This window comes from Alosa alosa, chromosome 1 (genome assembly GCF_017589495.1).
Source record: "Alosa alosa isolate M-15738 ecotype Scorff River chromosome 1, AALO_Geno_1.1, whole genome shotgun sequence".
NCBI lineage: Eukaryota > Metazoa > Chordata > Actinopteri > Clupeiformes > Clupeidae > Alosa > Alosa alosa.
This window is the reverse complement of record NC_063189.1, coordinates 40321367-40335745: the sequence shown is the minus strand read 5'-3', so window position 1 is coordinate 40335745 and position 14379 is coordinate 40321367. Positions and strand designations below refer to the sequence as shown.

General features: G+C 42.3%; 1 protein-coding gene across 1 annotated transcript; it reads left to right on the top strand.

Annotated features, from left to right (window-relative positions):
- Positions 1–499: 499 nt before the first annotated feature.
- On the top strand, positions 500–14217 carry LOC125306269 (protein FAM102B-like). The gene is made up of 11 exons (XM_048261541.1): positions 500–777; positions 3115–3235; positions 3368–3397; positions 3559–3675; positions 4011–4057; positions 9074–9174; positions 9545–9643; positions 10125–10341; positions 10583–10719; positions 11918–11981; positions 12307–14217. Exons 1-11 carry the CDS (start codon positions 632–634, stop codon positions 12347–12349), a joined length of 1122 nt encoding a protein of 373 aa, XP_048117498.1. The 5' UTR covers positions 500–631; the 3' UTR covers positions 12350–14217.
- Positions 14218–14379: the final 162 nt, after the last annotated feature.

The following is a 14379-nucleotide window of genomic DNA, read 5'->3' as shown; positions in this document are numbered from 1 at the left end:
GACACAATTTCTCTACTCAATCCAGATCCGTATACTATGACTCAATCAATGATCGCTGTTAATCCACTCATATGACGAGCTTTGTCCTTTGTTTAGCTGTGAAATAATGTTGCCCTCATGGTTGACCCGTTCAGCCATAAAATGGGTTTACAATAGATAAGTTGTATGATAAGACGCTTTTTTTTCCATTAATTTAATTATTTTGAAAATAGTGACAAGAGCACAGGTTAAATCTGAGAACTGCAAAATTAGCAACCCTGGGCTGACTGTCTTAAAATTGTAGCCTACGATGGTCAAGATTCAGGCAAGGAGTAACCCTGGGGTAATTTCATGTGTTTTATAGAATAACAAATTAACATTTTAATACAGATTTGATAACTGTCAAACTCACTTTCCACCTTGGTTAAATGGAAATGACTAAACAAGGGCTTCCGGCTTCTCTCTAGTCTAGCCAGTAGGAGAGAGGAACTTGTGAAGGATACAAAGGGGGCGTTTTTGAACTAAATATTACCGTCCAGCAGCAGCAGCGATGAGTATTCACCCCGAGTAGCTTTTTGTAGTGTTTGTCGCACTTGATGAACGCGGTTCTGTAAACGACTTTCATTCTTTGCCCACTTAACGTTTGTCAGCAATGTCATTCATGATGATGAAAAAAAAGAAATTTAAGTTCAAAGTGGACTTTGAGTTAGACGAACTGTCTTCTGTTCCCTTTGTCAACGGCGTCCTATTTTGCAAAGTCAGACTTGTCGACGGGGGCTTTACTGAAGAGTCATCAAGGTAATATTGACAATGTAAACTCAATTTATTGGAGAATCAATATTTCTGAGTATTGTTTGTGTTAACCTTAGTCTGTGTGCTTCAAGCTATGAGTGTAACGTTATGCAGAAAAGGGTTGACACTAATTAGCTAGCTGAGCTAATAGCTAGTCCAACAGCTAACCTTAACGTTAATGTTGCTGTTCTCTGTCATAAAGGTAGTGACATTAATCTAAAAGCGATCAATGAACGTATCCCAAGTCAACTCTTAATAGCGTTATCACGTGTTATGTGTACACTATGCAGATGTTAACTGTATGCACACAACATGACGTGTATGTTGAGTAAGCGACAGTTATATTTGTTATTATAAAAAATAATCTTTTTATATGCGCTTTATAAATAAAAGTGATTTGACTTGATAAGCACTTTTCAAAAACATGTTACAAAGTGCTGTTCAAAAGCAGCAAAATCAAATAGAGAGTAAAAGGCATTTAACTTTAACGTTATTTGTCAATGATTTTAGGTAGACTTTTTAGTTAAAGTTTCCATGATCTGCATTCCATTTTGGTGATTTTACGAGGCAGGCTACCAGGCTTGCCAATGACAGCCATCACGTAACTTAATTACAACGTTTGGTAAGCAGTGTTAGTGTTGCCTAGGCTGTTCTGACAGACAAAATAGTTTGGTCAGTTGTATTCAGGTAGGACGTGGATCCTCAGATCCATACTAGATCATGACCAGCACCAGACTCAAAAATTCCAGATCGCTGCTAATCAGATACTTACAAGGGGCAATGATGTCCTGTCATCTAAATAAGAGGTTCTCAACCTTTTTGGTCAATCCAAAACGCCAAGGCACACCGACTTATGGTTACTGATAATGAATTACTCACATTATAATAGGCTATAACAGGGGTCCTCATTTTTGTGCCAATATTTTTTTCAGACCACAGCAATAGACATTATCTTCACATGATGTTGCCTGAGCTTTTAGAGTGAGTGTCACTGATGCATTTAAAAATAACCCTGTATGAGCCTGTATAAAAATCCATTGAGTTTCTCAAAATTCCACAACACACCTCACTTAAGAACAACTGATCTACATCATTAGTCTACAGTCTGCCTGAATTTACCTGTTGCTTATCTTTAATGATGTCCATTCAGATGGGTAAGTCCCCCTAAATACATTGTGTACAAAGCTGTTTGACATAATGTAACAATACAAGGTTTTTCAGCAAAATGGTAGCCTATAGGCTACGTTCCTCTTAAGAACTCCAGCTGTACAAAGTGCAAAATGCAAGTGATTGGAACAATGTAGGGTTTCCCAAACAATTGTATGATCTCACAGGATTTGGATATGTATTTTTATGACTTCAACATAGGAGAAGCCCTCTGATGTTTTGAAGTATTACTCAAATTAAGGTAGTCTCTCTCTCTTGACATTGACTTGAAGCCATGTTTATTGTGTGTGCGTTCATGCCTGTGCGTGTGTGAGTCAGTGTTGGCAGCTTCGGATGGCAGCATGGAACGTAAATGAGTGGGTTGGGTCACTCTAACGGTTCACATTCCTTTGGGGATGCCTGCTATGGCAACCACTCACATTTTTCCAAATGTGTAAACAATCCCCATATTCCCCTGTTATTTTTTCTTTTCCACAGCGTCGGCCCGTTGAAATAACTTGACAGTGATTCTGTTATCTGTGTTTGGTCATATTTAAACTTTCAAAAACACTTTCATTTTTTATCTGAGAATTGGGCGGGTGTGTTATGGTTTCAGTGTGGTTTAAACTGGCGTCAGAGAAAGTGCCATTGCTGTGAACTCTGTGGTCCTGTCTGTTGCCTTCATTCAAACACTTGTTAGCCCAGGACCAGGTTTAACAGCTGCAATGCACTCTACTGCTGTTCCTCTACTTCAGGCTCTTCCACAGAACAAGAGCAGAATGAATGATTTCCACAAAATAAGAGCAGAACAGTTCCTAGTTCCTTCAAGACACTGAATTACACATTTTGTGTATCAGTGTCTGAAAGGAACTGTTCTGCCCTTATTTCGTGGAGGTAATTTAATGCGTTCTTCTCACTGCATTCTACATAACTCTTCTGTGTTCCGTACACTTTTTGGGAGGAGTCGATGACCACCAAGAGCAATTTGTCTTGGTCAATTTTCTGCCTAAGAGAAATGATTGTACAAGCAGTTGGAGAGAGAGTCGGCTTACATAGGTTTATGTTTAAAAGGGCAAGTCCTTTGAGAGAATGAAAGCCTTTGGGCCCTATTGTATGCCCTGGCTGCAGAGGTTGACTGTACACAGCTGTATGGGTGAAGTTGGTGTTAACTGTCTATCCATCTGTGTGTCTTTCCAGGGAGGCGGTTCAGGCCAACTGTGTTCGTTGGAGGAAAAGGTTCTCCTTTCTGTGCAAAATGAGTGCCAATGCAGGGACTGGTCTTCTGGACCCTTGTGTGTGTAGAGTGTCAGTGCGCAAGGTAAGGTGCTCCCTTGTGTTTCATGCCCTGCTCTGTTATTAAGGAGTGAGAGCTCTGTTAACCAGGATGAGTTAATGAATTTGATATATTCACCCTTTCTGGTCGCTTATGCTGTCTGTCTTGGGTTTACAGGAGATGAAAGGCGGAAAGACATTTGCTAAGGTACTCGATCAAATAAATGTCCTCTTCACATACTGTAGTCATGTAATCCATGCAATGCCCTTAGCACAAAGGCCCACTGCAATCCAAATTAATTTAACCCACATGAGATGTTTAGAAAAACAGCTTGTGAAGCTCTTTTTGTCTTCTTTTTTGTGGAGCAGCTTGGGTTCACTGACCTGAACCTGGCCGAGTTTGCTGGCTCAGGGAACACCACCCGCCGCTGCTTGCTGGAGGGCTATGACACCAAGAACACCCGGCAGGACAACTCCATCCTCAAGGTATCGGCCTCGTGCCTCTCACAGATGTCCACGCCAGCTGTGTGTTTTGTGTTGGGTTGTTTTAGCTTTCCATCATACCAGAGTTAAACTAAAGCTATGAAGCTTCTGAAGCTAAAGCTAAAGCTTCTGAATTTTCACTCAGGCACACTCTAGTCTGCTTTATAATGAATCAGCATTTTTTTGTACTGCTGCTTGAATGATTAGCTACAAATTTTATTCACTGTAGAATGGACTGTGAGAGATGTGTTTGTGGCTGAAAGTGAATGTGCTTTAATTGGGGTTTTATCAGGTAACGTGTTTTCACTTTCTCTCTTTTTTTCTCTGTCTTTGCCCAGGTGGTTATCAATATGCAGTTGATGTCAGGAGACCCCTGCTTCAAAACGTGAGCCCAAAAGCAACAACTCACTACACACACACACAGACATACACACACACACACACACACACACACACACACACACACACACACACACACACACACACACACACACACACACACACACCCTGTCTTAATGGAAGTTGAGAGCAGAATTGTGTAATGAATGAATAACCTTTTGAATTGGCAAGCAGCATCAGTTTGTCCAGTGTTGGGTAATGAAACGTCTCACTCTGAATGGCTGCTGTTGTATCACTCACTGTCACATTTTCCTTTCATAAATCATGCGGTGTTGCCCAAGTTGAGGGTTATGATTTTAATGAAGTACACTTTTTGTGAAATGCTTACATTCCTCTAGCTGTCTAGCTATCAGTGTGAGTGCTCTAAAGAAACACTGTAGTTTGTAGTACACAGTCATGGTCCTGTAAATGTTAAACAGGCAAAGTGACTTAGTCCGAGCCCTACACTATTTCAGCCAGTCAACACATTACTTCCGGAGTGTAACGAAGAGTAAAGCGTGATATGAGAATTTGGAGAGTTTCATTTAATTGTCTGTTGAGAGTCTTTAGGTTTCAAGTGGCATAAGATCAGCAGATTAGTACTCTGACCTGCTTAGGCCCAGTCGTGAGTCTTTGATGTGCTCTTTGAAGTTAGCGTAGCCACAGACACAGTCACAGTGTGTTTTTCAGAGGAAGCCGTCTGGCTGACTTGCATCCTGTCTCGCACAGAGTAGGTGTCAGAATGTGTGAGTTTCAGTCAGATTGTGTGAGTCTTATTTTGAACCAGAAGCTGACTTTAAGTTGGTTGAAGCATTGAAATCCAACAGCATGGTTTGTTTTGGTACTGGTCTTGGTATTTCACACAGTGTTTCCCATACATTGACTAATCTGTGGCGGGGCGCCACGAAATAAAAATCGGCCGCCACAGATAAATATTCTATGTTTAATTTAATTTAATTTAAATTAAATATAAGGTCAAATCCTTGCATTGGCATTGAGCTGCGCTTTTAAGCACGCAGCCTTTGCTTGCCCCGCCCCGCTCTCTCTATGTGTGCAACTCTGCATGTGCATTTAACAAAATATTCACGATTGTTGAAGGATTGTTGTCGCCACATAGAAGCATTGCATAGAAGACTTCTGGCTAAATTGCTATTAAATCCGCTTAGCATCGTGACCATGCTGCGCAAATTGGTTCAAAACTGCTGCATTGAAGTGAACTCTGCTAAGGTCTTATCACAACATAGTAGGCTACATTGAAGAGACTAAACTAAATTAAGTTATGAAATCAAGCAGTATCTCAAAGCTAACGTTAGAATACTGTTTGGATGTTAAATTTAGCATGCTTAGCCTACTTACAGCTGCTTGTCAATTTCGTTGAAGGGCTCATTTTATTGACTCTGACACTGAATGTTTGCAAAATCCCGATGTAAATTGAAAAGTGTTTTCCAAAATTCAAAAGTGCTTGTCCCAAGGAGAAGTACGAACCTTTATTTTAACTATGTAGGAAACGTTATGAATTGCATCCACACATCAGCAGCCTTTCAACTGTGTTACAATTGCAAGGGTTCCCTCAAACGTCTTAAAGTGACAGGCACTCAATTAGACCTATACACTACCAAGACGATCTTAATACCCCCCCCCCCCCCCCCCCCCCCCCCCCCCGTTGTCAAAGTCAGCTACCGCCACAAATTTAATCCAATTCTGTGGGAAACACTGTCACAGGTTTTGTGGTTTTATCAAAAGTCAAACAAAGTACCGTGACTTATCATGCAGTTTTTATTGGCCCTTATTTCCTGTGATTGAGCCCACAGTTCCATTACTGTTGATGTCCTGTATCAGGTATCAGGCCTGATTTACTATAAATCAGGAAACCAAACAGGCCCTGTCATCAAGCCTGATAACTTATCACCTTATCGTGTGTTGCAGGCGGGGAGCTGGTACACAATCTCTATTTCTCATCCTGAAACACTCCGTTGGTTTCTCTCTCTTTCTAGCCATTCTCCTCTCTCTCTCTCCATCTCTCTCTCTCTCTCCCCATCTCTCTCTCTCTCTCTCTTCCTTGCCGTCTTTCACTCTCTTTATCTCTCCTTATTCTCTTTCTCTGGCTCCTGTGCTCTTTCTCTCTTTCGTTTGCACTCTCACTCTCTCGCCTCTCCCCCTCTGGACGTCGTATTGAAGTGTGTGAGGAAAGGCTGACTCACTGAAGGGCATTGCGGCCACTAGACTAATATTCTCTGTTATGGCAACAAGAGGAGAGGGGAATGGATACTGGGAACCTCCTTAAGCATGCAGGCATGGCAGAGAGGACAATAGGCCAAACTACCCGCAATTGTGTTTTTATTCACATCTAGCATTTCCTTCCTTTTCACAAGTTTACTTCCCCAAAGCTCTGACATGAAAGGTAAAGTTCTGTAAGAGGCAGCAGCAATGGTGCTTACTGTGAAGGCCAAACACACACACACACACACACACACACACACACACACACACACACACACACACACAGCCCCCATATGTCCCTCCTGCGTTTCTTTACCACCATTCGCCATGCATCACAGTTTAACCAGTTCCCAATGAGTGGGAGTGTGTGATGTCAGCAGCTTCGTATTGTGGCGCTCAGTCAGTCCGTGACGGCTGGCAGGGCTCTAGAAAGCATCAGGCGCCCACGTGCTGCCTGTCTCCCAGTTTGGCAGCTTCCCCCTCCTGCGGAGCAGCTACGAAAGTAGGAGTAGCATTGTCAGTGTGTGTGTGCAGAGAAAGAGAGAGAGTGTGTGTGTGCGTGTGTGCGCGCGCGCGCGCTTGCATTAGAGGAGTCAGTCCACCCACCCATGCGAGTTAGTCACGGTTCATTGTGGCCCTGGATCTATGCCGTCAGAGCTCTATTCAGCAAAACCCAGCACAGATGCTTGTGAAGGCCGCCAGCCAACTCTCTCTTCCTCTGAGCCAGGCACTACTCCCCCTAGTCCTTGGTTCCTAATCTCACAGTCTCACTCTCTCCCTGGGCACCGAGCCTCTGCAGCCTCTGAGGTGAGATCCCCTGGCCTAGGATGCCATTGGCAGCAGCTGAGGGTAATGGAACCTGATGAATGAACAGCCCGAGTCTGTGGACAGTCTGTCGGTCTGCCCGTGTGGAGGAGCTCTGAGGCCTGCAGTGGTTCTGATCACATCAGACCTGCGCTCTGCAGTGCCTCATTGTTTTATCCTATTTAAAACCTTACCAGGCATCTGATGAGTGTCTGGAGTAAACCTTTACTTCTCTATCAAAAGAAATATTGCCAAAGAGTTCCTCAGTATGTGTGTGCTGTTTAATACACTCTCTAGTCTGTAGGTAAGATTACATATGTTGATGGAACTATATACTCTTCCTATTTTAATTCATAATGTAATCACCTCATTGACTACATCACAAACCCTCATTCAATGGCTTATTCATGTCCCAGAGCTTGATATTAATGTCTGGATCCCTGCTTTCACAAAGCAAGTATGTGAACAACAACCCCCATGCTTTCTCTTGTGGTTGAAAATGCAAGCATGCTACTTTTGCAGGCACAGACTCTTCAGCATATTGTGGTCATCAATGGTGAGATGGTCTTCCTGCCTTTGTGGTTGTGATGTGAACAGAACGTTTTTGGAGCATGAGAGAGCTAGCACAAGGATGGCGTAGTTCCACTTGACATTTGACGGACCTTTTGAGCCTGTGCCTAGAGATATGCAACAGTTTATAATAGGGGTAGTGTGGGTGAAAGTGTGTTTATGCTATAGACAGACCTGTGACGTACGTAAACATGTGTGTTTGTAAACAGGTACATTGACGTGCACTTTCGTGTGTGTGTGTGTGTGTGTGTGTGTGTGACATGTGACACGTTGACACTGTGGCAGGTGTGCAATGAGACCTTGCCTAGAACAGAGAGCCTCTTCAGAAAGGTCAGGTGAGCTCGGGGCAGTCTGTATCTGACCTCCTCTTATGGTAGTCAGACTATCCTGAAACATATTACTCTTGTCATTTACCAGTAGAAGCAAAGAGTTGCAGTAATGTGTTGTTGGTCAGACTTCAAAGCTGGTTTCTTATTGATTCCCACTCAATCAATACATTTGATATCCCTGATTTGGCGCCGTAGTTATCTTGAAATGAACACACTGACTCGGGGTAAGTAAATCGTAAGTGTAAATGTAAATCAGGTTTATTGGCAAAGTATGCTTCTATACAAGGAATTTGTTCTCTGCAATTAACCCATCCGGGCATAGTGTACAATACACCCATACACAGTGTACACCCATTCAAACACACACACACTGGTTAGCACTCTGGACTTGTAACCGGAGGGTTGCCGGTTCGAGCCCCGACCCATGGGCCGCGGCTGAAGTGCCCTTGAGCAAAGCACCTAACCCCTCACTGCTCCCCGAGCGCCGCTGTTGAAGCAGGCAGCTCACTGCGCCGGGATTAGTGTGTGCTTCACCTCACTGTGTGTTCACTGTGTGCTGTTTGTGTTTCACTAATTCACCGATTGGGTTAAATGCAGAGACCAAATTTCCCTCTTGGGATCAAAAAAGTATATATACTTATACACACACACCCCTCAGAGCAGTGAGCACACTAGGAGCACACATGCACACCCGGAGCAGTGACATTCATGCATTCGTTCAAAAGTTATTTCATTCTCGGAAATTCCGTGATTCAGAGATTACAATCACAATATAACAAAATAAAATAGTGAACAATAGTGGTGAAATGTATATAGCCCAACACTGACATAAAAAATGCTTCAACAATTCTCTTGCTTTTACACATAGGGAGGCTGGCTTTGTTTCTGTAGAAGAAACCAATTTTTTATCTCAGTTTGCTTAGAAGGTCAGCCATACTGTATGGTGATTGCATCTGGCTGGATGAGAACCTTATATGAAAAGTTATCTATATTCACATTGGAAGGAAGAATGTAATTGATTTGATTGTTGAGCTCAGACTGTACCTTTTGAGCTCAGCTTGTGCTAATGGATAGTGCTCTCTGTGCTCTCTGTGTCTCAGTGCTCCATCCACTGCCATGACTATTGGGATCCAAGGAGAAGCGGAAAGCTTGCTGGAGTCACGCAAGGGGGAGACATCAAAGTCCTGTCCAGCTTTAGCAGGTATCTCAGCAACATCAAGCAGTCTTATTTACTAAACCTCTAAATGTCTCAATGTTGTCCTAGTACAAGGGAATTCTCCAGGTGAAATACAGCTGTTTCAGTTGTACACAGGAAAAGATGTTTAATTCCTTGTTCTATTGGTTGGGGACTTCTCAGTGTGGCCATATCATTGATCACTTGTGTATGCTGATCACCTTAAATGCTTGCATGGATTTTAGGGAAATAATGAATGCATTCAAATATAATGAATTTAAATACAAAGGAACTTGAAGCTCTAAGGCGTAAACCTGTAGCATATTTGTGGCATTATAACTGATTATGGAAGTGCTTAATAAATAACTGACTCATGTTTACCTGGGTCACATTGCAGTAGAGTTCCCCAGGAAGTGTGGCTCTGTTCCTGATGAACTGGGGGGCGGGGGCCACTCAAGAACCTCAAGTTACGCCAGCCAGCAGTCCAAAGTCTCAGGTCAGCCTTATATCACCCACAATGCATCACTCCTTCAGCATGTTATAGATGATCTGAAGGACTGTTCCCTGTTAAAAGTTCATACTAAAGCAAAGCCTGGGAAAATAATTTTGAAACTAGTGGCCAAACCACAGCCTTGATATCGATTATATCTCAGTACATCTAAGCTATTGTGTTGCGTCCTTTTATTTTTACTTCTCCTTGGGGGGAATTGATTTTCCGTTATCCATCTGTTTGCCCATGTCCTACAGCTCTTCTTCCCAATCTCCTCTGAAAGTCACAAAGGCTTACTTCTCTTTGTTCTAAACATTAGTAGCGTTACATTTTCTCTGCAGTTCGGTACAAGACTGCTTGGGTGTGTGACGTCATTGGACATTCTTATAGATTTCTTTGGTTTATTTTTTTTGGACTATTATGCGACTATTAACGCGATTTCCACTAACCTCACTTGGGGTCATTTCCTTTCATTTGTCCCCCGTAGGCTACAGCACAGGTCACTCGCGCTCCTCCAGCCTAACAGAGCTCACCCATAAGAGAAACACGTCCGTGGGCAGTGCCTCCACGGGGGTGGGCAGCATGCCCGAGGCCAGTGAGGAGCGGGAGTCCAAATCGGTGCCCCCAACTTCAGCAGCCTGTGCTCTCGTGCCAGAGTACCTGGGTACCCCACATAAGAGCGCCTCAGCTGAGAGGCTCTACAGGTGAGGGGGCTGAGGAAGGGGTGCACCAAGTATTCTCATTAGTCATGAATTATGAATGTTATGAAATATTCATTTATTATGATATTCAGATGTCACCGAAAGAAAATAATTGATGAATGAATGTGCTGGTCAGGGGAAAGGTCACCTGTTTGTGGAAAATTCTCATCAGGAGAATAATACTGAATGCTGTTTGTCAATGCTTAGTGGTTAAAGGGTGTGCTTTATTATTTTCTTCTGACAGGCATCCAATGAAGCAGGACTCTGTAGAGTGTCAGCTGAAGCGGTTCGATGCCACCAGGGTGGACGCCGACGACATTGTGGAGAAGATCCTCCAGAGTCAGGACTTTAGCCATGGCCTACTGGACTCCAGTGCTGAAGGTTGGTTGGCTTATTTTTTCACTTTTTAACTACAGAGAATGATGCTCCAGAGAGTCCCACTCTGAGGTCAACTATTGTCCTCAGGAAACGCTGTTTAATGATTGTCAGGCTTTTTTTACCATGTCATTTCCTCATACTCATTTGTGAGACTGAATCCAAGAACAAAAACGTTTTTTGTGCCTGTCATGTGGAATGAACTACTTCCAGTTTTACATTACCAATGCCGGGGGGAAAATGTTGATAATGTACTTTTGACAACTATGAGTCACAAGAAAAACAAGTGACAACCGCCAAAACACCAAGACTTCTGCTGTTGCCTTAGCTTAGTCAAGGCTCACCAAAAAAAAAAAAAACCCGGTATTCTGGTTACCATGGCAAACAAACAAAAGCAGCAGCATTTGTTCTCTGAATAGTCGTGTATGTGGAGGAGGGAGTACAGTCGGCAACATGAGGCATGCTCCGAAATGATGCAACCTGCAAACAAGCCCTGTGACAAGCCTACAGATTTAAACTCTGTTTGTCAAACTGACTGTGAGTCAGTCACTCTGTTCAGAAGCATGTTAATCAGTTATAAGGAATTGACGAGAGAGGGAACAAACCAAGAGGTGTAGTACGCTGCACCTTCTTTAAGGAGCTAAAGCTTTTATTTACATGTATTCATTTGGTAGAGACTTTTATCCAGAGTGACTTACATTTGTTGAACAGAAGACAAGCTGCCATTACGTTGGGAGACCTTTCAGGAGTTTAAATTCCTGTCAACCTGCAAAGAAAGCAGGTCCTGGTATTACCTATATCATGTCATCTATAGGCCACTTTTATGTCAATTAACATTCAGCATAATGCGTTTTGTTTCATTAAATCGTCCAATGGGTGGCCCTCTGCTTACTTTATCAAAGTCAGTATGGTCCTCTGGGGAAATTAATTGCCCACCCTTGTCATATATTATATAATGTGCATGTTATTTCTGTAAGGGATGTAATGACCGCAATCCTAGCACTCATTAGTGTGGAGACTCTGTGGGGGTGTGTGGAAGAAAAAGCCTCCTGTTGACACCTCTTTATTTTTAGACTTCCTGGGGGCCAGCCAACAGAATTATCATGAGTTGTTCTTTTGTGTGACCCCTTCTTATTGACTGGTGTGTGTGTGTGTGTGTGTGTGTGTGTGTGTGTGTGTGTGCGCGCGCGCGTCTTCTCCGCAGAGGAAGGTCTCCGACTGTTTGTGGGCCCCGGTGGCAGCACAGCCCTTGGCAGCCAGCACACCAGGTGGGCACCGTTGCGTAACCTCGTCCCTCAGCAGGGGTCAGCGTGGCAGCTGGCCTTTTCTGCCTCTGTCAAACTGATGTAATTCGAATCCGCTGTGTGTGGCTGTCTGAATCTCCAACAGGAATAAGTGAACTGACATTTAGAAGATAACTTGATGTTCTGTGTTGGATTAGTAAATTTTGCGGAACAGAATTTGCGGAAAATAATGTTTATCGGCTTTTTATGATGAATAGTTTTGTTCTGTTTTAGGTCATGTGTGTTGAGGTGGTGGTGTGTTTGTCTTATGAAAACCATTTTTGGTTGTGGTGGTGTGTCCTTCCTTTAGGGTCGGTGTGGGTGCTTATGAACAGGTGGTCATCAAGCGCTAGGCAGAGGCTGCGGTTGAGGGCAGTAACAGTATTCAGTGCTGGGAGACCGACGGACCGACAAACAGACACGGAGACATGGCCGCATCGAACCTTATGGAGCTGCACTTTATCACTCCGTCTCCAGCAGAGGGTGCTGTGGACACCTGGCTGAGGACATTCACAAAGGTCTGCTCTCCACGAATGCGGGGACCTGAAGCTGGTCACGTCTTGTTCATTCGGTTGCTGGTTCAAACAGCATCCATGGTAAGAGGGGATCACAGAAGCCCACCTTACTGATGCAGAACAGCTGGTGTTAAGATACCATCGCTTGATTAGCTACTCTAGTGGGGACTACATCCAAAGATGGGTGAAATATTCTTTGGATAAAATAAACAGTTGCATCTTTGTTACTGCTGTGTGTCTGTATATGTAAAGGAACAATCTGTCTTGAAGAAAAAACAAACAAATGGGGACTTGGGTTTTAAAGCCAAGTTTGCTGCTAGTAAATTAGTAAATCAGTTGCTAAAATTGCCTCAATACAAAATCTAAACGTTTTGTCTGTTTGAACAGTAAGAGTGGCGTAGTACTTCCTCTTACTATATAGTGACATTAACATGACCTTACATAGACATCTGGTTAGATTCAGTTATGGTTAGAGTATCATATGATTAACTGACATTTAGGGGAGGGCGAGGGAGCCAGTCATAATAAGCTACAAAGAGTGCAAGAGATTGTCAGAAGATTTGGCGGCATGGAAACCGCGTGGAGTGAACAGGATGGAGTGATGGACTAAGTGGATAACAAACCTCATCACTGTGGTGAAGCTGTCTTACACTGGCCCAGATTTACCATTAGCTCTCTGAGGTCATACGATGTAAAGAGGACATCCACATCTGAGCTCGATTAAATATTTTTGCAGGATACATAAAATAACTTATACTTATAAATAAGCAATGTAGTTAAAAATATAGTTGACATAATAGTTATCAAATGCAGTAAGTAAATTTAGTCAGTCTGTGCACCAGAAAAGAGTAATCAAAGCGTAGCTCTGGGGAAGAAAATAATTTCACTGTCTAAGATTATTTTAATGAGTGGGCCGTGAAACAGGTTAATTATTTTTAAGTGTATTTTCATACTCCAGAAAACACCCATGACAACTATTTATGCTGGTCATAAATATAAATAATAGAAATTAGTAGAGACTTTTTTCAACTAATGAATACAGTTTAATACATTTCAAAAGGAAGAGGACTCTTTGCAAGTTTGTGCTAAAGGCATTTGTTGAATGAATTTTGCAGCCCATATTGTGGTTAATTCTGTGTACTTAAATGCAAGTTTCTGTTTTGTTGTGATTAGGATTCAGGGTTTTTTTTCTTGCTGAAACTTTAACAACTACTGTTTTAATCAGAATACAGTATTTGTTGATGAATTATTTATTTAAATGTTAAATTGTCAATGGGAGGAAGTTCCACCCAGTGTTCATTGTGGAAAAGTGAACCATTCTTGCCATGTGAAGCATACATGTGCATGCTCTGTGTTTATAAGGCTGCATGTGTTCACTGCGTAGTACCTGTAGCATTGTATACTTCTTAACGAAGGACAAATATTTTTTTCTTTGTTTCTTTTTTTTGCCAAATGGTTAATGATTACTTAATTACCCACCTTGTTCTTTGATCTTTGCTCTGAATGTAATATGAAGGTGCCATCTGATTGCATTGTTGACTTGTTTTGTTTTGTATTCATTTCCTACCTTGGTCCTTTGCTTTAATTGTTTTGCTGTTAAATTTAAAGTACAGCACCATTGCTTCTGTGTTGATGTTTTGTTAAATGCACACAATGTACAATGTAATTCAGAAGTGGTTAATAAATTAAAAGGATCCAAAAAATAATCCCAAATGTTTTCATTATTGTTTCGTTATTAAACATTGTCTACAAATAAACAGACATGATTGCTACTCTGACACACTACTGTGGTACTCTATGTCTTTCTGGAAATTCATTATAATTTTGATGCATGTTGATAAACATACTCGTAAACCAAATGCCATTGG